Source organism: Pithys albifrons, chromosome 5 (genome assembly GCF_047495875.1).
Source record: "Pithys albifrons albifrons isolate INPA30051 chromosome 5, PitAlb_v1, whole genome shotgun sequence".
NCBI classification, from domain to species: domain Eukaryota; kingdom Metazoa; phylum Chordata; class Aves; order Passeriformes; family Thamnophilidae; genus Pithys; species Pithys albifrons.
In genome coordinates this window covers 33,143,353-33,166,670 of record NC_092462.1, presented here as the reverse complement: position 1 = coordinate 33,166,670, position 23,318 = coordinate 33,143,353, and the positions used below count along the sequence as shown (strand labels likewise).

At 36.5% G+C, this 23,318-nt stretch overlaps 1 protein-coding gene across 3 annotated transcripts in view; it reads right to left on the bottom strand.

Annotated features, from left to right (window-relative positions):
* RAPGEF2 (Rap guanine nucleotide exchange factor 2) overlaps positions 1-23,318 on the bottom strand; it is a 184,635-nt gene that overhangs the window by 91,338 nt on the left and 69,979 nt on the right. For all 3 annotated transcript variants that reach the window (XM_071556172.1, XM_071556174.1, XM_071556173.1), the window contains exon 4: positions 17,705-17,788. In XM_071556172.1, the coding sequence (XP_071412273.1) occupies positions 17,705-17,788 (84 nt within the window). The remainder of the gene's footprint in view (positions 1-17,704; positions 17,789-23,318) is intronic.

The following is a 23,318-nucleotide window of genomic DNA, read 5'->3' as shown; positions in this document are numbered from 1 at the left end:
ATAATTAGATGTGATACTATTTTGTTTCCTGTAGGATAAAATAGAAAGCCTTTTTAATTTTGGTTTGTGGAGTGTCCTGCCTGTATTAAATGAATGTGTGCACCTGAAGGTTTCACTGCAAAGAATCCTTGAAATGCAGATGTAAAAGTGGAGTGCAGAGAACCAGTGCATTATTCAGTGAAATACAGGACCCGTATAGTTAGATCCTTAATCCTACACCATCAGAGCAGAAGAAAGGCAACCAGCTAAAGCTCATTTCTGGGATGTGTGCTTCCTCCCCTGGGTAAGAATGCCAGGTCAATGCCAGACCTTTCCCATAGCAGACTGGAGGGCAGGACAGACAACAAAACAACAGGAACTTCAGGACCCTTCTAGTAGTTTGCTGTAACCAACCTACCCAGCAATTTGCAAAAAGACAATGTAACTATTTAGCCTTTCCCTTTCTTCAGCCTGGCACTGTGCAACAGATGTGGGGAACCTTCCTGTCTAAAGCCCATAGGGCAACAGCTTGAAAACGAAACAGATTCAACGAAATGATAAAATCTGAATTTTAACCAATCCTGTAATGCACAGTCATGGTACCACAATGAAGATACAATTTTTGTGAAAGGTAGCTTTTTACACTTTCTTTCATAACACACAAACTGAAGTTCATATCCCATTCAGAACAGTGTATCTAGCCAGTTCATAGCTATACTCCTGTCCCGCCTGGCCATGAATAGACATGAACAATTTAACCTACTACCCTAAAGGCTGAATCACTTGACAACAGCACATTTATAAGCTCAAAAAGAAGGCAGTCAGATATTGGAAAAGAAATGCCAGCTGTGCTTATTCATCAAAATAATAATCTCATTTAATGGTACATGGGACTTCTACAATAGAAAAAATTTTCCAGAATACTAAGCTTCTTGAAAAGAAACATTCAATAAAGAAGTCTCTGGACAAAATGCTCATTTCCCTAGAGGCAAACACATGTTTCCTCCTATAGTCCAACAACAAAACACAGGGCTCTTTACTCTACAATACCATCTTGAATTTTATACAATTTCAACTACTCTTAAAGACATCTGAAAATGAAGCCATTATATTAATTCATTAGACTGTTGCAGAAGTGGCAAACTTATTTTCTTGGTCAATAACCTGATCCATACACATAGTTTTTCCCATAAAACAGAAATGAGGGCAAGAGAAAGGAGAAAGTAAATCAATTTACTTATTGAAAAACAACAATGCAAAAAACAGTGATTAGGAAGTCAACTTATTTGATATTCTAATTGGAAACAAACACAAATACTGTCTTTCCACTTAGCAAACACCTATTGCTGGGGTTTTTTTTGCCAACCCAGTTTTCTAGTCTCACATCAAGTACTCATCTCCACAGAAAATGCATACACACTTTTCCACTCCACCATTTCTTCTTCCTCTATTTCTGTCTGTAAGTACCAACTTTAAACTTCTGTCTGCTGCTAATCACTGGTGACACACAAAAGTTTCAAACTTCAGCGAACACTGCAAAAACAAAAAGCTGAATTTTGGATGTGCTTTTCTATTCTTGAATAACTTGTTTGGATTTTACCCTTCAGCACCAGGGAACAGGCAGTCAACATATGAAGACAGAAGACATGCATTCAGTTAGTATAAAGAAAATTCTCAATTTCTGTCCCCAGTAACACAATGGTTCTCACAGCAAATAACCGTGTCATTGCTGTACTGCTCAGATTCCTGTGACAGCATGAAATTTATCAGAGCAGACAGTGCATCACATGTATATATTATCTTTGACCAAAGATCACAAGGCACTTCAGGCTGCAAACAAACTCTCTAATCTTTGTGAAGTATTGTAGGAAACAAGACAGGAATAAGAAAGTTAAATGACCATTCAAGTGTTGCAGTTCTGGGACTGCCTTACCAGCTAAACCTCCTGACTTCCAATCCCTGTTAAAACTTCATCATGAGTGAGGAATTCAGATACTCAGTGAAAATTAGGGACAACTTTTATTGTCCACTACATCAGGACACTTCAGAAGCATCCATCTCTAACTGTGGTAGAACATCCATCATAGTATTGCACGCCATCTGCTGCAAAACCACACTTCAATATAGGTTTCGTGTGACATGCAAGTTTGAGAAACCACTGGAATCTCAGGGCATTGTCAATCCTGCTCTTTCAATTCATAAGACTGACATGAAAATCAGTAAGTTGAATTAATTTGTCAGAGTTGTGCACAAGAGCAAAAATAAAATACTAAAACAAAAAGGACTTCAGCGACACTCTTCTCTATCTGAAATTCCTAGTTGGGGTAACTAAACACCCAGTAGAGTAAGCAACCTAATCAAACTTGATTTAATGGAAAACAAGTTATTTAAAACATTAGCAAGCAGTAAGAAGAAGCAAATACCCAAGACATAATACAGTCTGTTTACTCAACTGATAAAAAAGGCCAAGCTGTAAAATTCTTTATACAATTCTTTATGAGAATGCTGAGGCACTGGAACAGGCTGTCCATAGACATTTTAGACTCCTACCTGGATGGGGCTTGAAGAAACCTCGTCTGGTAGAAGATGGGGGTTTAGAACTAGCTGATCTTTAAGGTTCCTTCCAACCCAAGCCTTTCTCGGATTTTATGAAACACCAGAAGAACTTTATAGAAGGGACCACCAGCCAGCATGCAAGCTGGCTTGAGAGATGTCAGGTATCACACAGAAACAGTAGCAGCAAAGTTTCAGTGGCCGATGGATTATCTTTATAATATCAGCTCTATTTCAGTAACTTTGACCAGACAATGTTTTTACAAAACTTTGATGCCAGACTTGACATAGAATGTGAGTTTGACTACCCCTATTTCTCATAAAATACACAGTCTACATGAGCCCTGGCTAGCCAAAGTACAATGTAGAGAGCCTGTATCAGTAGGTTTAAATGGACCAGGGATTTGACAAATTTGCTCCTTCCCTTTCTGCAGTGTGAGGTAAGCCTGTGGATAAATCACCCCATTATGGTGCTTAAGCCCAAAACCCTATTTTTGTTTTTAAAATGTAGTACAAATTTTACAAAATATACACTTCGCATTTGGTTGTACCATGCCATTCCTTAATCATTTAAATCAAAAGCGTCTTAATACATCTGCCTACCTAAGCCTTATTAATTTCAACACCTTAATATAGCTTGTTTGCAACTAAGCTAGTGATACACCTGAAACAATCCTAGATTTGCAACTATTTTCTCTAAATCAGTGATGTGCATAAAAGAATTTCACCAAAGGAAGCTAAGGCAGTTTAAAGTTATATTTGCAATTGTAGCTGTCAATACGGGATGCAGCAGTTATAACAGTAACTTAGAAAGCCAGAAGGGTTGCCTGGTCAGGATATTGCTGCCTCACCTAAATTCCCCAAAGAACCTTGTTTTGCAGCAGCTTTTCCAACATTTTTTTCCCTGCTACCACATAAGCTCTGACTGGAGGATACCAAGTATTAAACTTCACAGATGCTCTCCTCAATCCTAGTCCTAGAGGTAAGTTCACTTCTGGAGTCATTTTCTATCACAGTACTTGTATTCCCATAAAGCTATTGAATGGATGATGTGAATATAAATCTATTGTAATTAAAAAAAAATTCAACAAAAACCTCTAACTTAAAGATATACAAAACAATATTATTTACAGGAATCCATTTTACAGTAATCAGTCAGATATTTTTCTCAAGCAACTGCTCCTTAACTATACTACTCTCTTAAACCATTGACATGTCTAATTTTCCACTTGACTATTCAAAAGTTTTATTTCCAAATAAATTCAGTGTCCTAAAAAAATACTTTGCTCACTGTGTGTATTAAAAGCAGGTATTTTAATCCATCTAAGTAATTTACAATTTCATTTCCATTCTAACGCATTCTTAAACCGAATTTACACTAACATTAATGGCAGTTCCCTTCTTCGTAAGTATGCCTTACATCATGTGCATCTTATATGTAACTTACATACACACCTGGCTAAAGAACAGATGTATTACCAATTTCAACATGCTTGTTAACAGAAGTTTTAAGTGAAAGTTAAGGGTTTCCATGTTTCCCAAGTTTACACTTCCATTTTTCATTAAAAACAAACCAAAACACAACTTTACTATTATAAAACTACAATAGTACAAATACATCAGTGGCTAAAAAACAACATGAGAATAATTTAAGACCACTGTCTGCATTTATTCCCCTTCAAATTTAATAAATTTACTAATAAAACAAAACAACAAAGTACTTCAACTAAATGAAACAACTAAAGCCCCAAGCAACACATGAATTTTTATAAGCACTTACACATAGAGACAGCCAAAATCTTGCAGGTATTGAGGGTGACTCGTTCTGCTCTTTGTTATCATCATGACATTGGAGGACAAGACAGTTTTCTCCAGACATGAGCCATCCACTCCCACAGGTCCCCAGACGTACTTGTACACACACATACTGATGCTCTTTTCAAAGCTCACAGGGAAGGCAGCAGCTGCTGAAGAGGGAATATTTCCCTATCAGCATTCAGCCCTGTCCCCTCACCCTGGGCCTCCACATTCCTGTTTTCACATCAACCCAGGTCCCAAATGCAAAGTTATTTCTCAGCACTGGAATGCAAACACATTCATCAAAAGGGATACAGAATCTGAAAAGAATTCCACTGACATTGAACATCAAGAAATGGATTTTCAGTGTGAAGCCTTTTTCCTCCTTCCTCTTAAGGATCAAATACCACTCACAGAAAACTCAATTTCACTAATGACAACTATTTTGCAAAGAGGATGTACAAAAATTTAGGGTTTTCTCTTTAATCCAATCTTCACCTTGTTTTCTTTCTATATTCACCACATTGCATTAGCTTAAGGTTTTAGTAAAGCTACATTTAAGTCTCACAAAGAAATCACCACAAAGTATGGTCATCTCTGTCATGCACATTCATCAGCACATTTTAAAGTGCAAAATACTGTTACAGTTTTACATATATAAAAATGCAATATTTTGAACAAAGTTGCTGGTTGAGAATAAAATCTATTTAATTGGCAGTTCCTCTCAATCAAAAAGCATATTCTATTTAGACATGTTCTAATGAAAGGAAAAATACAAGTAGCACATTGGTTTACTTCTCAAGTTCTTAGAATTTTCTACAGTACATGGAGGCAAGGAAATAAGTTCCGTAGAGATTTTGACTTCTTTATTAAAAATTTACAATATAATTAAAGTAGAAATGTAATGCATGAATACTGCAATGATTTATGCCAAAAGTCTAGAAAAGAGATATTCAAAAACTTTCCTTGTTCTGATGTTTTCAAATGGGATGTGCAATGGGTATAAGATCATTGCTGTGCAATATTTGCCAATGCAGAACATCTAAATATACATGGAGATTAAACAGTATCCCTCTCCCACCTTCAGTAAAACCAATTTTTATCTCCTCAAGACTATACATGAATAAATCTGTAAGCACAGTCTGTGCACAGTTGAGTTCCATTTCTCCAGCTTTTACAAAATTCATGATAAAACCAGATCTTAAGTTACGTAAATCCAATATTTCCAAGCTCTTCTTGTGAAAATTGCATTGCTTCAGTTGACATCAACATTTAAGAGAATCACAGAAAGCTACCACAATTAAACACAGAGGTGCTGCATGAAGCATATTTAGAATTTGAAGTTGTGTAAGCCAAAGTGTCTTCATTTGCTTTTAGGTAGCTCTCACCCTGAAAATGGTATTACTGCCATCATTATTTACATTCAACTGTTCTCTACCACATTTCCCATCTTCCCTCTACACTCCACTTGCCAGTATCAGAGCAGAGGGGCCCCGTTCCTTTGGCTGGATCATTTGGTTCATGTCCCATCTGCACATGCCACTTCCTCACAGCAGTGCCTTGACCTCGGCCATCACAGGCACCTGCTTTCTTTCACTGTATCCATGATTCTCTGATGATACAGAAGCAAATACAAGAATAATGTCTGGTCTCTGACAAATCCCAAAATCAAAGCTTGATGTAGTAATTAATATTTAACTTGCAACAACACCAAAATGCATTAGATTTAGTTCTAAAGCAAACCAGTCACACTAAATTCCTGGATGAAACAAAGAGCAGTATTTAGTAGATGTCTAGACTGGAAAAAAATGGGGACTATTTTCTCTCTGCCATTTAGGGAGATAATAAGGGAATTAGTCAAGTTTCTCCTCATTCTTTTTTTTTTTTTTTTATTAAAATCACCACATTTCACTTTGGTGCATCCAGATTAGAATGAAAAACCTGAATCCCTCAGTATGGTTTACTCTAGTCAAGCTAGGTTTAGCTGGAGTTCACATCAGTGTGCTGTGAAACCCAGATCTCCATTCAAGTCATCTTTACCAGGGATGAAAAAGAAGAAAGTTACAATTTAGAAGCTCATATACATGCACAAGCCATTCCCAGAGGAATGTTCTGATGAAAACTGAATTTGGCATGGCCATTTTCTGACCCCTTATAAAAAAAAAAAAAAAGAGCCCTTCATACATGCAGAGCCACTCAAACGTGAACAAGCTCTCCCCAAGCTCCCTGCTGGGGATGATGCAAGGAGGGAAGGCAGCAGGGGGTTGCCCCACGCTTAGAGCTGCACACAGGAAACTATGAAATCAAGAGTTTGTCAACTAAAAGACAGGGGAACATTATACAGAACATGAAATTATCTGATAATATAGGCTGACTTCTCCGATTCTTATGTGAATTAGTGCCTGTCTTTCAGAAAAAGCAAGTAAAGATGCAAGTGAAGCTCAAACTGCTTTTGACTTGTAACAACTAATATTTTTAAATAAAATGTGGTGGTCATCTACATATCAAAATAATCACTATATTAACTGTTTTTCTTTTAACTTAATTAATTCTCACTGTTATTCTACTTATAGTTCTGTTTTAGTGGGTTGGTTTTTTTTTTCCAGCAAGAACAAATAGCTGCTTTGCAGAAGTGCTTTTCAGTTGTAAGGAAAATTGAGATGCTGGCAAGTGGAATACAAGTTGAAGAGGCATTTGCAGACCTGTCACTACTTGCAAATCCTAGAGACATGAGCTCAATGCATACCATGGATAAGGATGATTAGACTTATCCAGTGTCATATGATAGCTTAGATGTTTACAGTCTCAGATACAACAGCTCATGTGTCAGCAAAGGGACTCGCAACATCACAGCTAAGTACATGACACTTAATAATACTTTGGGAGAATGTTTCAGAAGAGACAAGAGTTTCAGACATCACTGCAGTTCCTTGCTTGACTTGGGACTCAAATTGCCCACTGCCTGTGGGGGAAGAGGAATCACAGTGCCAAGGGCAATAACCTGGCACTGCAGCAGGAGGGTGTAAAGGTGGGAAGAATCCAGCAAGCCAGAGAGAATGCTTGATGACTAACCAAACCATACTAAAAAGCACAGAATAAGCACATTTATAGCAAATTAATGCTTTAAAATAATTCCTACTAAAAATGTGTGAAAGTTAATTTGAACTCCAGCTGAAAGATTTAGTAAACTTCTTCAGTATTTTGAACATGTTTAGTTAGCATCCTTAGAGATGACAGTGCTTTATCTACATAATACTCATAGGGATTTATTTCTTATGCAAATGCAACCCAGATCAGAGGTTGCATTAATCTGCTAATTTATAGATGACTACTGAAAGCACTTCAAAAGAAGTTCCTGAAAACCCACAGCAAATAATTTCAAATTAGCTAGATTCTGGAGTTTGCTTCCAGAGGAAGTCCCCGCAGTCAACCCCTGAAACATAAGCCTTATGATCTTCATACAGTTTTTCTTTTAGAACAGACTACTATTTTGGAAAGTGTGGTTAGTTTTAAAATTTTACCTGATTAAAAGACTGAATATGGTAGCAAGTTTGCTATTTTAGGTTAGAAAAAATTAAATAACTGTGTAAAGTTTCACATTTGCTGCTTTTCACTTAATATTTTCATAATGTTACACTGAAACTAAAATATTAAGCTGAAAAATTGTTAAAAACCTAATCTGAAAAAGTGCTATTAAGAATAACAAATAGTTTTGCAAATTTATGGTAAATTTGCAAACTACTGCCTTTATAGCAGCAGGTGATCCTGAACACTTTTCAGACTAGAATACCACTTAGGGTTTTTTTATGACCCTTTCATATATACATATGAAATGTTCACATATAAACTGGAACCTACTAGTAGAGGCACTAGTAACTTGTTGCAGCAGTTCAGCTTTGCATCATCTCTAGCACAGGGAGTTAGAAGGCAGGTACCTCATCAGAACAGCTGACAATAGGTTTTTCTTTGAAAAAAATTACCCTTATTTTATTTTTAAATTAGAAGTTCTTGTATTATTTTATCTCAGAAAACATTCAAAGATGAAAGGATTTTTCCTAATCTACTTTTTCATTAAAACAGAGGAGTATTTTTCCAACATCATACAAAGACTTTCGACATCAGATTCTAAATGAAGACCTTTTACACTGAAAAATATATAATAAGCATTTTAAGTCCCTCTATAGACTTCCATAATTAAGATATTACAGATTTTTAGCTTTTTTACGTTAATAAGTTAATGTGTCACCTTGGTTTTTAGTGGTAAAATAAGACCATACACATTGCCATTTTCCACATGCACTTTTATGCTTAACTCATTCAATATAAGCAATTCATTTGCACAGATAGCTAAACGTCAGACCTCAATAACTGGTTCACATAAATCTACTAGTATGTATGTATGGCCAAACTTCGCGAACGAAGATTTGGGAAGGGCTGTCCCCACGTGGGTGTGCCCTTCCAGCCTGCGCAGTGGATTTTAGGTGAGGCTCAGCGTGCGCAGAACTGGCCCCACCATTTAAGTCCTGAGGTTCATCTGCCACGGCCGAGTGAGCTTGGACAGTGCCAGTGAAATCCTCAGGACTAGAACCTACAGCACCCGGCATTTCCCAGGAGGTCTCCCATCCAAGTACTAATCCGGGGCTGACCCTGTTTAGCTTCCGAGGTCTGATGGGATCGGATGTCAGGGAGGCATTTAAATCTACTAGTATAAAGCAGATATATTAAAGATAGATTAGCATTTTTTTAAATGACTAAACAAAGTAAAATAGGGGAGTAGTAGTGACAATTTTGGTTTAGCTTTTTGTATTATAATTTGAAAAATCAATTCTCCCTCACTTGACATGTTATCTCTTGTAGCCCCGAGTTCATTTTTCAGAAATATTTGAAAATTTTAGCGTCACTCACACATTTTCAAGTCTTTAACAAAATGTTATTCCATACTGTAGAAAAGACCATTTGTAGCAGAATCATGCTAATAATCAAAACAATACTCTTTCCTTCCATCATTTCCACAGTCCTCCAAATACATAAGTAAACATTATTACTTAAACTTATCAAGATTTTCCTACACCAAAAATCATCCGAGTTTCAGATGAGGCAAAGAAAAAGGAGTGCCCTCTGTCCCCCAGCTCCACATGGTCATACTTCTCCCTTTTTGGCATTTTTTATGCTATTTTTGCACACAGTTCATTCTGTTGTTATTTTGAGGTCAGCAACAAACAGATTATTTCAGTTCATTACACTTATAAAACTTGTCCAGAAACCCTGAGAACACATAAAACACACACAGACTTCCTTTTGACCTCAGCAAAAATCTTAGAATGCAGTTTTCTCAAGGCACTGAGGAGGGGGAGTGATGTTTTACAGGTTTGTGCTAAAACACCAAACCTTAAATACTGTTGAACTGAATCAGAGGGAACCTTAAATCAGAAGGAACAGATGACATAACAGGTCATCTCACCAGCTGCACTATCAATTATGAAAGCAACAATTTTCTTCTGATAGACACCTTTAATTAGCAATGTAAGCAGTAGTGAATACCCTGGTATAAGAGGTCTCACATTTAAGATTTAAATAACCACTTACATTATTACACATAGAATTTTCCCCTCCTCGGTTTCTCAGAAAGAACACTCAGGTTTTAACACATCCCCATTTCTATGTAACAAATTTATTATCATTTCAGAAAGCAGCTTTTTAATATTAAAATCTAAATATTATAAGTATGAAAGACTAAAATTTTAGAAAGAAAATACCAGTAACAAGTGAGAACCGTTGAAATTAGATCTATATCACATAATTATAATGTACAGAAGAACACTAAAAGCAAAAGCAATGATGAACAATGTTTCCAAGACTGGCTAGATGTTGTTCTCAATTACTTTAAATTATGACATGCTCCATTAGAGATTCTAATGCTGGAATTAGAAAGGTGCCTCTAACCAGTGAGATATAAAATAAGTTAAAAAGAAGCCAGCAATAAAACCATACTGTTTCAAGGTCAGTTTTCATTGCAGTAGATTTTAGAAATTGGCAATCAACTAAACAGAACAAAATTCTCCAACAAGGAAAATACATCTTCAGGAAAAAACTAGTGTTTTCAGTGGAATTAATCTTTTTCATGTTCAGTCTAGCACATTCTTCAAACATTAGTCATAATTTTAACCCTAACCTTCTAAGATATAAAGAAATGGGATGTGAAAGTTGGTATCATCCATAGATGTCAAAGATTACATCTCCTCTATCAGCTACCTTAAAGGATTCTCCATAAATCTAGTTTGATAAACCCTTCTGCTTAATTTTTCCTTAACGTCCTTTTCAATTACTTTGAGCTAATAAGATGCATTCATGCTTACACAGAAAAAAAATCTTCTGCCCCTGTTACCTCAGCTTTTGGTTTTCGTTGGCATTGGCTATATCCCACTGAAAAATTTTCATTATACTTATTCTGCATAGCAAATGCAAAAATAACCTAAGTTGGTTCACAGGCAAAGCTTCCCATAAAAGCAGTAGTCTGGATTTACAATGTTAAATGCTTTGTTTCTATGCTCCATATCACAATTTGTAAGTGTCATTTTGTCATTAAAGTAGATACTTTGAAATATTCTTACACAACCACAGTTGCAATGAGAAGATAAACTCCACTGATGTGAATAAAGAACATAAGAAAAGCCTACCTTATTTACTTATTTTAAATGTGGAAACAATGGCAAGAAATACCATTTTTACTGAGCTTACAATTACCATGTGTGAAACAATGAAAAACCAACCAGAACAAGGACTCTCGAATCTACAAGCTTTGCACCATCAATTAATGGTGTCTCTCCTATAGAAAGCATACAAAATTGTTCTGAACATTCCACAAATACACCTGAGCACCAGCAGGTGATCCAGACCATCTCAAGCCCATCATCATGTCTTTTGCATGGAAAGAGACAGAAGTCTGTGGATCTAGTACATATATATATATATATATATGAATTAGTATAATGTTTGCATTTGTGAGAGCCTGTGAAATTGGCTTTTCTCCTATCATGAGCGTTTCCATTCCTGAAAGCCTCCCTCACCTTAAGCGGAATCAGAACTACTCAGGCTCACTTAAAACTTATTCAGGTCATTTGACACTTTCTGCTTCATTGTTACCTTCTCATCTCCTCATTACAAACTTGGAAGACAGCCTGGTACCATTAGACACACTACTTAAATTTCTATTTTTATTTTCAAAAGATGCCAGCATAATAGATTAAGTCTCTTAACATTTTATCAGCTCTGCCAAAACAAAATTCCAGTAGCACTGAAATATGACAGGAACAATGCCAGACACCAGACAATCTCATAATTTAAGAACTGTCTCCTCTTCTATTTCCCAACACCTCAAATACTGGCAGCACACTTGGAAAATGACCAGTTTCAGACTCCAATCAACTCTTCAGTTACTCAGCAGAACAGAAGATGGAAGGGAAAGGAAAAATTAGCTGTAAAAATAATTTTAAGTATTCACATTTAAAAAAACCCGTATGCCCATTTTTTCAAACTGTAAGGATAGTTTCAGGTGACGTGACTGGTACGAGTAGTCTGCGTTCTCCATCACAAACTTTGCTGAAATAGCAGGTGACATCACAAGACAAGACCCCACCAATTTATGGCTCAGCTAATTCAGCTACAGCCAGAGCTGATTGTGTCTTAAGGGATGAAGTCAGATAGAGAGAGCTTGAAGCCCTCTCTGCTAGACAGCCCTCAGGGAGCTGAGTTCAGGGACAGAACAATGGCAGCTCCAGCTCCTCATGAGGAAGGCTTGCAGTGACATACATGAGCAAGCACTGGGCTTCACTGGAAACACTGCCTATGAAGTCAACAGGAGATTAAAAAATTCAAGATAGATGGCCAAATCAGGCACTCCCACTAAAATGCTACCTCTTGTAAGCAAACACTTTATTTTCTCTAGGACTTTGAGTCTCAATAAGCCATCCCAATCACACACTGTGATAAGTCTAATTTTCTGCTTACAGGTTACAGTAAACATCTCTCTCCAAAAGGACATATGCAGTCTTTTGGGTAGATGGAGACAGTACAAAGCAATTAGTGTTAATTTCTCAAGGTCTATTTAAAATTCATTGTGAGTAATTCATGGCAGCCATACACTCAGTCATAAATGGACTGACATCACTACCTGTTCCAACTTCTTTCCTCAGCCTGTGATCTCAGTCTTTCCTAGATTAAGTCATAAAATCACACTCCTTCATGCTTCAGTTTCAGCTGATGGACTGAAATGCTCAACCAAGACATTCAAGCTAGACAGAAGACAAGGCAGCACAGATCAGCCCACAACTCTATACCTTTCCACCAGCCTTTAGATATGGCCAGGAGCATGGTTTCAGAACACCACTCACTGGGTACAGACATATCAAAACAACAAACAGAACAAACAGGTCACAGGAATATCCAGCAGCAGTGCAGCAACTAGCAGGAGAAAGAAAAAAAAAACAAACAAAAAGCCCCAACCCTAAAGTTTTATATTAAAAAGAGAGTTCTGAGAGCAAACTTAAGCCAAAGAACACATTTTCAAGTAATTTCTTAAAAAGACTTGAAACTATAACCTGAGGAGTTATTTTTCTCTAGAAAGATCCAATGTATGGTCTTCATGTTTCCATCGTGATGCTGTCAATCCTTAGCCACAAGAAAAACTCAGAAGCTATGAACACCTAAATAAGCACAGCACAGTTCTTGATCAACTACCTCTGCAGCCTAAATAACTAATCCAGCAGTTCCCAAAAGTAGAATTCTGGGCCTCTCCCAAATCTGTTGTTCTAAACCTCTCAGTTTCCTTCTCAGAGAAGGAGGGAAAAAATACCTCTTTTTAAGGGATTTTATAATGGTTTAAATATTTGTGTATATTGATCATTCTTTTTCAGTTAAAATCTTAGTCATTCTGTTAGCTCATAGATTTCAGCCAACAATAGCCATTATTAATAAACGCTAAGATGCAAACAGTTTTCAAAGCAAGTTACTCAAATTAGGACTTCATATATTCCAATATTCCATCTTGAACAACTTTTTAAATTTATTTATTTAGAATTAAAGTATCTAGTTACAAGTAATTTTACAAGTTACCTTTAAAAGTCACATTATACAACTTTGGAAAACGCGCTCATTTCAAACTATTTCAATTAGCAGCTATTTGATCATATCATGTACATTACAAAGCTGCTTAATTTTGGACTGCTATACCATTTTTTATTATCAGTTTGAGTGGGTGTCCTAGTTTTAGCCAAGGACAGGATTAATTTTTCATAGTAGCCACACGAGGACAGAGGCCAGAGCCATATGGGTATGGCCAAGACATTGTGTTGGTCAATACCATCTTACATCATGGCCAGAGGTGTGGAAAGGGACTATCTGACAGGGTTGTGCACAATGCGGTGGGCATTGACACAGGGTCCATCTGCCACTGTCCAGTGTCTTTGTTTGGTGAGCATTTTGCATCTAAATTGACCCTCACTTTTGTACACTGTTATCAGTATGGTTGCTTTTACTGGTCGGTGTTTTTTATAATCTCATTGCTGTTTCCAGTAAATGGTTCTTATCTCATCCCATAATATCTGCCTATTTTGTCTCCAATCAGAGGGGAGGGGAGTGACCCATGTCTGATTTGGGAGAGTTGGGGTGGAGAGAGATGGTGCACTACCAGAAAGCAAGGGGTTGGCCATTTCTTATGCCTTTAGACAGCTTGGGTGCAGGGGTTTGTGTTATTTTTTAAAACATTCTTCTTCGCTGTCTATGTATTATCTGTCAAACCAAGTCATCACTCTACTGAAAGAATCTTAAATGGTATCTAGCAGTAAAAATGAAAGACATGGAAATAATGATTTGGAAGAAAGAAATAAATTTACCTGACATAAAATACACAACAAAAGAGCATTTCCACTACTATTCACCAACCAGTCTGAGAATGCTATACCTGAAACTAATGCAAGTCAATTAGCTAACAGAGGACCAAAATGCAAATAATATGCTGAGCATATGCAGCACTGAGTTACTTCCATGTTTCAACTCAAATCTAATCTCTATCCTGTTCTTTGCAGTCACGTGGCAACAGTCACAAAGTTATGAGTGAGAAAGTCAGGAGGACATGCAAGAAGCAGCCCACAATCTGAGGAGGATTGGCAGGATGCAGCCCAAAAAACCTGTCCAAAGAGATTTGCTACAGGTGCATGGGGCAGGCTGTCAAAAAATAAAAAAATATAAAAAAAAAAAAGAGGGAGAAACATACTTCTTGCTTTCTACATATTTGCTTGCCCCTACATAGACCTCTCGGCTCCATTCTGCTCTCTTACAAGTTTCACATGTTGTAAAATAATTTCTTAGTGGCTTTTTAAATAAGGAAAGATAAAATGGATTAAACTGAAAAAAAACACACTAAATTAGTGTAAATATTAATTAACTATTGCAAATTTACATTACTCAGATGACAGTGTTAGTCAAACAAGGTAGAAATCAGATGATCTCTACTTTGCGATGTTTAGGTCTCTTCCTGAGGTCTTAAGATTCATAGCATTTAGATTTTTAATATAGCTGTATAGTTTCCAACACTTCAAAATAGCAGGTAACAGTTATTAAGCCCCTTTCTCATGTTTTAGATCTAATTCTCAAAAGTCTTGAAATTTTGTTTAATGTTCTTTTCTAGGAAAAATATTTTAGCAAGGACATCCTGTTTGGGACACATACATAGAAGGCCACAGTAAGATATTATTGTAGTCAAACCAGAAGGTCCAGAAACCTTGGAGAAGCTCCAAAGAAGGCATGTGATGTGAGGGTGATGATGTGAAGAAGAAAAGGACCTTGAAACCTCTGTCTCAGTTCCAGGGAGACATGCCAAGGGGCAGACCTGAGGGAGCTTCTGGAGGAAGACAATTGCCGTGTGGGATGTATCACTACATATAATAATTAATTAGTGTTAAAAATTTCCAAGAGTACTGTATTGTGCAATTATGTATTCATTGTACCTAAAAGAGCTTTTAATTAAAGGCTTGCTCTCTATTTTATCTGTACTAATATTTGTCTGGAAAGTTCTTTTCCTCCATTCCTCTTACTTGGTGTCAGTGATGCATGAGGATGTGCTCCATTTGATAAAGCATTGCCAGTTCATCTAAGGAGCAACAAGACACTAACACTCAAATTATGCAACACGCAAAAAGGCTCTTGAAATTATTACTCCCTGTATATGTAAACAGTCAGTTTCAGCAGGTATCCAGTAACTATCCTTTGCATGCTCTTAACACTACTCTTAACATTTCAAAATACTGCTCTATGAGTTCTTTCTGGACAGCAGACTTTTCTGTAGGTCCCTCCCTTTTTTCCAGAGCACAGAAAATTTTACTTTAGCATTCCAGTTAATCTGTCTTTTCTACCCAGCATGTATACATAAACAGTTTGCTATTTCCATCTCAGCAATTCACTGGCAGCATAAGTAACACTGAAAAACTTAGTTTGCTTCTTAAGCTTTGCTTTATTAAATAAATAAATCAATAAATCACTTACTAATCACCACTATTCCGAATTAGGCATTTAACCTAAGACCCCTCTTACTTTTCCCAATTTTCTTATTCATAGATGAGCCTGAGGACCAGATACTGCAACTTACTCATTTAAAAAGAAAAAATTCTTATTAACCTTGTCCTAAATTTAAAGAAGGCCCTCACCTACACTTTGATGACTATAGCTTCTGACCACAAAGTCCCTCAGTAGAATAACTCCGGTTTTATTCTCCAAAAATACTTTCTATCTTATATAATTAAAGTTACTTAATTTTGCTTTCACAGACTTCTGTTATCTTTGTTAATTAACAAATTGTCTCTCTTGCATTTGCTTCTCAAGACACCAACTTTGACATCTACTTGACTTCACCCACATCTATGAATCTTATCCTAATGTCAAATTCCATGCTTGTACTTCACAAAGATCTCAGACACTGTTCCCCCAGATGTAATTTCTGAATTTCTCCATGTGAACGTCCCTTAAATAATCTGCTCAGTGTCACAGGATCTGTAATTTTCTGTTCATTCTTCCAGGAAGAATTTTAAGCTCACTATTCATCCCACCTCTCTTCAAGTGTCCAAAGGTTTGTGGAGGCACAAACTTTGCTGTATTTCAAAGAAACAGAAGAAACTTGCCACAGACAATATACAACCACCCTACATTAGTTTAGTTACTATATAATCCTTCTCCTGGTATCTAAAGGTAGAACTTTCTGTCAGCTTTTCTTCTGGTACTGCCTGTTTATGGGTGACATATGGGACAATTTTCACTCTGCCAGCAGCAGGGATCCTATCATCTGCTGTTGTGATACTTTTTACAACAACCAGTTTTGCAACTTAGCATTATCTACTCACTGGCATGTCAAATACACCATTTTATCAGCAGTGCCTGTCCTTTTACAGATGCAAGACGCTTGATTCCATCATCACACGGAAGTTTCAAGACTAGCATTGCTCTCCCACAGAAAGGCAGATTTAAAGATCTAATTTTTCATATGCTAACCAACACTAGCTCTGAAGTGGTTTTCTGCTGTTTAAAACTGTAAAAAAGTTTCTAGTACTTTCATTATCATGATATCACACAGAGACAGGTCATTCTTTCATTCTGCCTTTCACAAATTTTATTACTTGCTGCCTGCTTGAAAGAAGCCTTTTACAGTAGTCTGAATGAATAGGCATATAACCATATGATCTCATAGGCATTCTGCTCAGTTGCAGCTAAAATGAACAAGTTCAGCCACATTAGTCTAAAATCCTTGCAATCACTTGCATTTTCTCCCACAGCTCAAAATAATTAACTTTTTCACTATAGCAATATACATTTGAGTGTCTCACACTCAAACTTTTCTTTCATGCAAAATAACACTCTTCATTGCAAATCCATTTGCATGAAGCACAACCTTAAATAGAAACAGTAAAACTTGCAGTAATGTGATCTAAGCATATTCTAAAACATGCACTAAAGACTTGTACACAGTAAGTGCAGCCTCAGGAAAACATCACAAGTTCTAGTGCATCTTAAGATTTAAAGTTTGATTATTCACAGGAACAGACTACTCGGTACTTCACTCTGTGTTATTAGTTTTTTGGTGGTTTTACTTTTTAAATTGACAGCAAATTGATACTTTGGATGGTTGTACACTGTACACAATGATGGGCTTGCAATTTTAGATATGGACATAGAACAGTTACAACAGCTCATAAAGGCAGGAAAAGTGTGTTTAGGTGTGTTCTTCTGTGTTTCATTAAACACAAGACACTCCTTTTTAATTCTAAAAATTCTCCACATCTCATGATTTATGTTTAAAATATAGAATGCAGTATATTCATAGTAGACATACCTGCTCCTTGGAAGAAACATAGATTCTTTAATGAAGACTGAACCAGACAGCAGGATATACCAACAGCTACCAATATCATCAGGGCTGGAATAATAAAATGAAAGGAAAAAAAAAAGAACACAGTTTAAAACACATGATTTAAATTACTCACAACAGTATCAAACTTGCACTACAAGGAACAAAGAGGCAAAAATGCTCAAAATTATGGAAGAAAGATCCAGTTCAATAATTTAGAAAACAATTCCATGAAACTATTCTGATTTCCATCTGCAAATATATACATTATAAGAATGTCTCATTTAATTTATTTCACCCTTTTAAAAGCGTATATCTATCCATTTGATAACAGCACAAATCCAATTAAATGTAACTGAAAGTGTTTAAAATTAAGTCAAGCTACAGTAAATATATAGTATCATATTCTGTTGAATGGATTACTTTCCTCTTTCTGAAGATAACTGTAGCCCCTTTCCCTCTATAAATAAGGCTTCCTTTCCCAGTTCTAGTCATCTCCTCTTAACCCTTTCTTCAAGACATAAATTTGTCTTTTGGCATCAGCTTACCTTCCACAAGGTAAGAGACCATTGGAAACATTTGCAGATGATAAACCTACATCAGATTTCTTAGTCATCCTTATCTTTACTACTATCACTACCCCTTTCATGTCTCTTCCTGGTACCAAACTACATTCCAAATAAAAAGTATAAGAAGTTTCCTTTCCCCTCTCTTTACCATACAGAGGAACTGGATGAGAACTTCATCATCCAGGCCCAGCTCATTCCACTGTAGATTCAGATCTTGCTCCTTGAGTAATACAAAATCCTTCTCATATGCTTAGACTCTTCTTGTGTAAGTTCAATTAATGTTTGGACAGGAAAATAAAATAGATTAAGGTTACTAGAAATAGCTGCAGTAGGAGTCTCATTCCATTTCAAGTGTCAACACTGAGAATATCTCTACTTTTTTCAGTTTTTAACACTCCTGCTTCTTCCAGAGAAACTCACTAATTGAATTTCAATACATCATTATGAACTGCATGAGCATTCTTATCTGAAAACCACCCTTGTGCCACTAAGACATGAAGATTACTTAATTAATTTTTAGTACCTTCATTTTTTTAAATTACATGTCTCAAGTCTTTAGAAACAATTAGGCCTAACTTCAAGCAAGAACAACCCACATCTTGTAACGACGATGACAGTATAGTATTAAACCTAATCTTAAATCTAAGTAGGCAGTGTACATGTTAGCAGCGTGTTTGTCAGTGGAAGAACTTCAATTTAAGAAGTACATATAAAGTGGTCCTCAAAACAAAAGAGGGAGGGAGCTAGCCTAAAACAGCTGAGAGAATATCAACAAACTATCCAATCTAAAGATGTGCTCCATTTTCATTTTGCACTGCTTAATACAAGCATGAGAGAAAGGACAAACATCAGAAACATAGAGTTAACAAAGAAAATGAAGGACACAATCTATGGCCAAGAACAGAAGAGCTGAGTAAGATGATGGAACTTGTATTTCTTTTCTACAAGCCAATGACCCAATCAGTGAAGCCACACTGGTCAGCCACACACCAAATCAGTGAAGACAACATCTTCAAAATGAAGACTTCAGGAATAGTTTTTTATACTGACAGACAATAGAAAATTAAGTGATAACATAGTTGACAGCTAAAACAACAACATTTTGTTTCACATGGTTAAGTCCTCCAAGCTGCCTTTCCTGAAATGCATCCCACATGCTTGCTTCTCAAATGGGCCTTTATCACCCTCAAACTTGTTGGTCTAGAAAAACAAACATTGTACCTAAGTACAGAGCACCAGGTTAAAGCACATAAACTCAAGAAAACCAGCACTTCAAATGAAAATATAAATCTCAAAAGTATAAACATGAACCTGAGTGAAGTTAGACATCTATAAAGATTCTTTCCCCCACAAGTCCTATGCTGACAGGCATACGACAACATTGCTGCTGAAGTGGAAGTCTGTTGGTTTTTTTCTAAATACAAATAGTCTGGACTAATTAGCACAGTTGAAATAGATACTTTCAGCAAAGGCTATAGAAAGTGATTTTCCAAATAGCTGGGAAGTAATTGTATTAAAATGTCAATAATTTTTCGTGTGGATTACAGTACATTATATTATCACATGCTAAGGTTTGTGGTTTAGAGTGAGGGTTTTTTTCCCCTTTTTATAAAAACTGGCAGTTTGACCATGTATAAAAGTGTGGTCTGATAGAAAAGAACCTAAGGTCACAGGCTTTGTAATTCCAAAGCAAAAGTAATCTAGAAGATATGTTTATACTTCCAGAAATGCATTTCTAATTATAAAATAATTGAAACAGAAAAAAATTAAGCCAGTACAAAATAGAAAATATTTTAACTTTTGTAAATCTACTAATATACCACCTTTTATTTCCTTCCTTTTAAGATTTGATTAAATTTTTATTATTTGTAATAATAAGCACCTCTTTGTAAGGGGCTGTAGTTACCTTTTCTCATTGGAAATCTTTTGACTTCACAGAGGAACCAATCTATGTTCAATATTCAAATTCTTAAGGCTACTTTTGAAACTACCTTTGAATCATTTAACAAACAGCTAAAATGATTATACATTTAACTGAAGTGGTTTAATTTTTTCCTATTGTATCACACGCAGCATGGCTTTCATTCAGTTAATTATCCTTAGTTTTCTTTATTTGGTTTTTTTGTTTGTTTTGGTTTTTTTGCGAGATCACAGGTTCCCTTTCTCTGCAAGCTGGCTCTTCAACAGTTGTTGCTCTTTCTCACTTATCTATCACAAACATCATACTTTACCTACTTTATATATAAATAAAAAGAAGCATCGGCTCATTTGACAGCTCAAAGCACTGATTACAAAAATAAGGAAAACGTTAGGAATACTGTCTGATGGAACTTATTTTCCCTCGGCTTTATGTGTACTTGATAGAATGTTTTTATTTTTACAGTGACATTTATAAGCTCTAAGGAATTTGCATCATGCACATCTCCTAAACTCAACCATTTAATTATCTACAAAAAAGAAAAAATACCAAAAATCTTCAATATTGCTGTGTCACAATAGTGGAAGATTACACAAAGTGTCTGTATTCAAGGTATCTTCCCTGAAATACACGTATATTCTTTCAGAACTTTCACTGCAAGTCAAAACATCATAAATATGTCCAAGACAGTCTTCAAGAGCAAAGAACACTGATACGGTTTTAATTCTCTTCATTTTAACAACTAGTTGGGTCTGCATATAGTCTTGAACAAAACATCTGAAAAAATATCACATATAGCAAATACTTTCCTTTCTACAGAATACACATTCTTCCCTCAAAAAGAAAGAAAAAAAGTAAATTAAATACTCATCTATTCCTTTCATATAAAAACACATAACTCCTGCACCTTTCAACAGCTGATACACTCTCAGTTGATTAGAATCAAGTCTCAGAAAAGCCATTTGGCATTCAACTTTTACTAGACAGTACTGTTAAAAGAAACATGTGCAATTCTTTCATTTTAAGGATTCTGGGCTTTTTGCAATCCTATTCAAACATCATGTGGCTTTCAATTAAGCTTCCCTGTTTTCTATACTATGCTTGACATTTTTCATCAACAATTCATTTGCATTCTACAGAACTTCTGTGCCTGCAATGAAAGACAGAAGGAACTACACAAAAAGGATGAACTGCAAAAGCACTTCTTCAGTACACCTGAGGACTCACACAAGTATCCTTTTACCCAACAAACACACTCACATGTGAAAGGTTTTCGTTGCAATTGCATTTTATGTTTTGTTATACACATCAGAACTGCATTCTAGAGAATAAGCCTATTTATCAAGTTTTCTTTCAGTGCCAGAATACTGCCTACCCATGGCAGTCCATATAGGTATTTAGAAACTGTACTTGCCCTAAAGATATTTCTTCCATCAAAGAGAAAACAGCAAACTGCGCTTAAAAAATCTTCTGTTGTGGACAGGACAAATCCCTGACTGGGTTTGCAGGACAGTATTAACTCCACTTCATCTGGAATTAGCTGAAGCAGGACAGATGCTGATGAATTTACCCCCAAAGGCATCCTTACAAGGGTACTTGGTTTTTTTCAGCCTAGAACAGTTGAGGGGAGGGTTCAGTAGCACCTGTCAGTCAAGCTCATGTAGAAAGGATAGACAACTGCTCAGGTAAGAACTTTCCAATAACTAGTTTAGTAAGGATGCCACTGCTGTCCATCATGACCACAACTATTCGAAGCAGCAGCTGTCACATGTGAGGAGACAGGAAGTTCAGTGAAAGCTCCACAAAGCATTGAAGCTGGAGAAGAGTCTGGAGCACAAGTCTTATGAAGAATGGCTGAGGGAGATGGGGGTGTTCAGCCTGGAGAAAAGAAGGCTCAGAAGGGACCTTATCACTCTCTACAACTACCTGAAGGGAGGTTGTAACAAAGTGGGGGTTGGACTCTTCTCCCAAGCAACAAATGATAGGACAAGAGTTAGCCTTAAGTTGTGCTAGAGGAGGTTTAGATTGGATATTGAAAGCATTGTCAAGCACAGGAACAAGATTCCCAGACAAGTGGTTGAATCACCATCCCTGGAGGTACTTGAAACACATACAGATGTGGTGCTTGGGGACATAGTTTAGTGGTAGACCTCACAGTGCTGGGTTAATGGTTGCACTCAATGATCTGAGAGGTCTTTTCCAACCTGATTCTATGATCCACATCAGACTGAAAGCAAAGCTCACCCAATCCAAGCAGCACCTCTACCTAGTTTTGAATTCCTCTCTCCATTCTCCTTCCAGTCTTGCAGGGCTCTATGCAGAGCAGGAGTGGAAAAAACTGAAATCAGGAATTACTGACGCGTACATTTCCAAGCAGGCACTCAGATCTTCTTTGCAGGCAAGATTTTACTTTATCTGTTGGCCTTAAGTCACAGAATACATTTCTTCAAATACCTAAGACTGAGGGAAAAGGGTGTGGGGAGGTGTGGCTCTTTGGCAGGAGGGTTGAGTTGTTTGGTTTTTGTTGCCTGTTTAGGGGGTTTTTCAGCTCAACTACTGTACTAGGTACTCATCTGGATGAAACCTAGGACTGTTAAAAGTTGCCTACTGAATGCAGCAAAGCTATCCACTTTCCCAAGTTACAGAAATCAAGATTTATTACCAAGAAAGTAAGATGACATAGGCAATCTATCCTGCTGAGAATCAAAATTAAGTCAACCCAAAAGTCACACATTAAGGGGCAGTAAGAAGAATAAAATCAATACACATAGTCATTCTGTCCTGAAACTCAGATTTGTGCCCTGTGAAGACAACAAAGAAAAGGACTCAAGCAGCAAGATTCAATGTGCTTCTCTTACAATTATGATAGAGCTACCTACTGATGAAGTTTTCAGAATACTCAGGTTCTAGCAGCAACCTTTAAGTGGTGCAAAACTGAAAGCCAATATCAAAACAGTCACCAAAATGCAAGCTTTTTTTCATAATCTGCCCTTCAACTGTATGAAATACAAATGAAGCTACCTGAAATCTTGACTCTTGTATTATAGCCCTTCTAAGAAGAGAGGATTTCCTGAAGAATCTATACATAATTTCCCAGAATGCCAAAGAACTT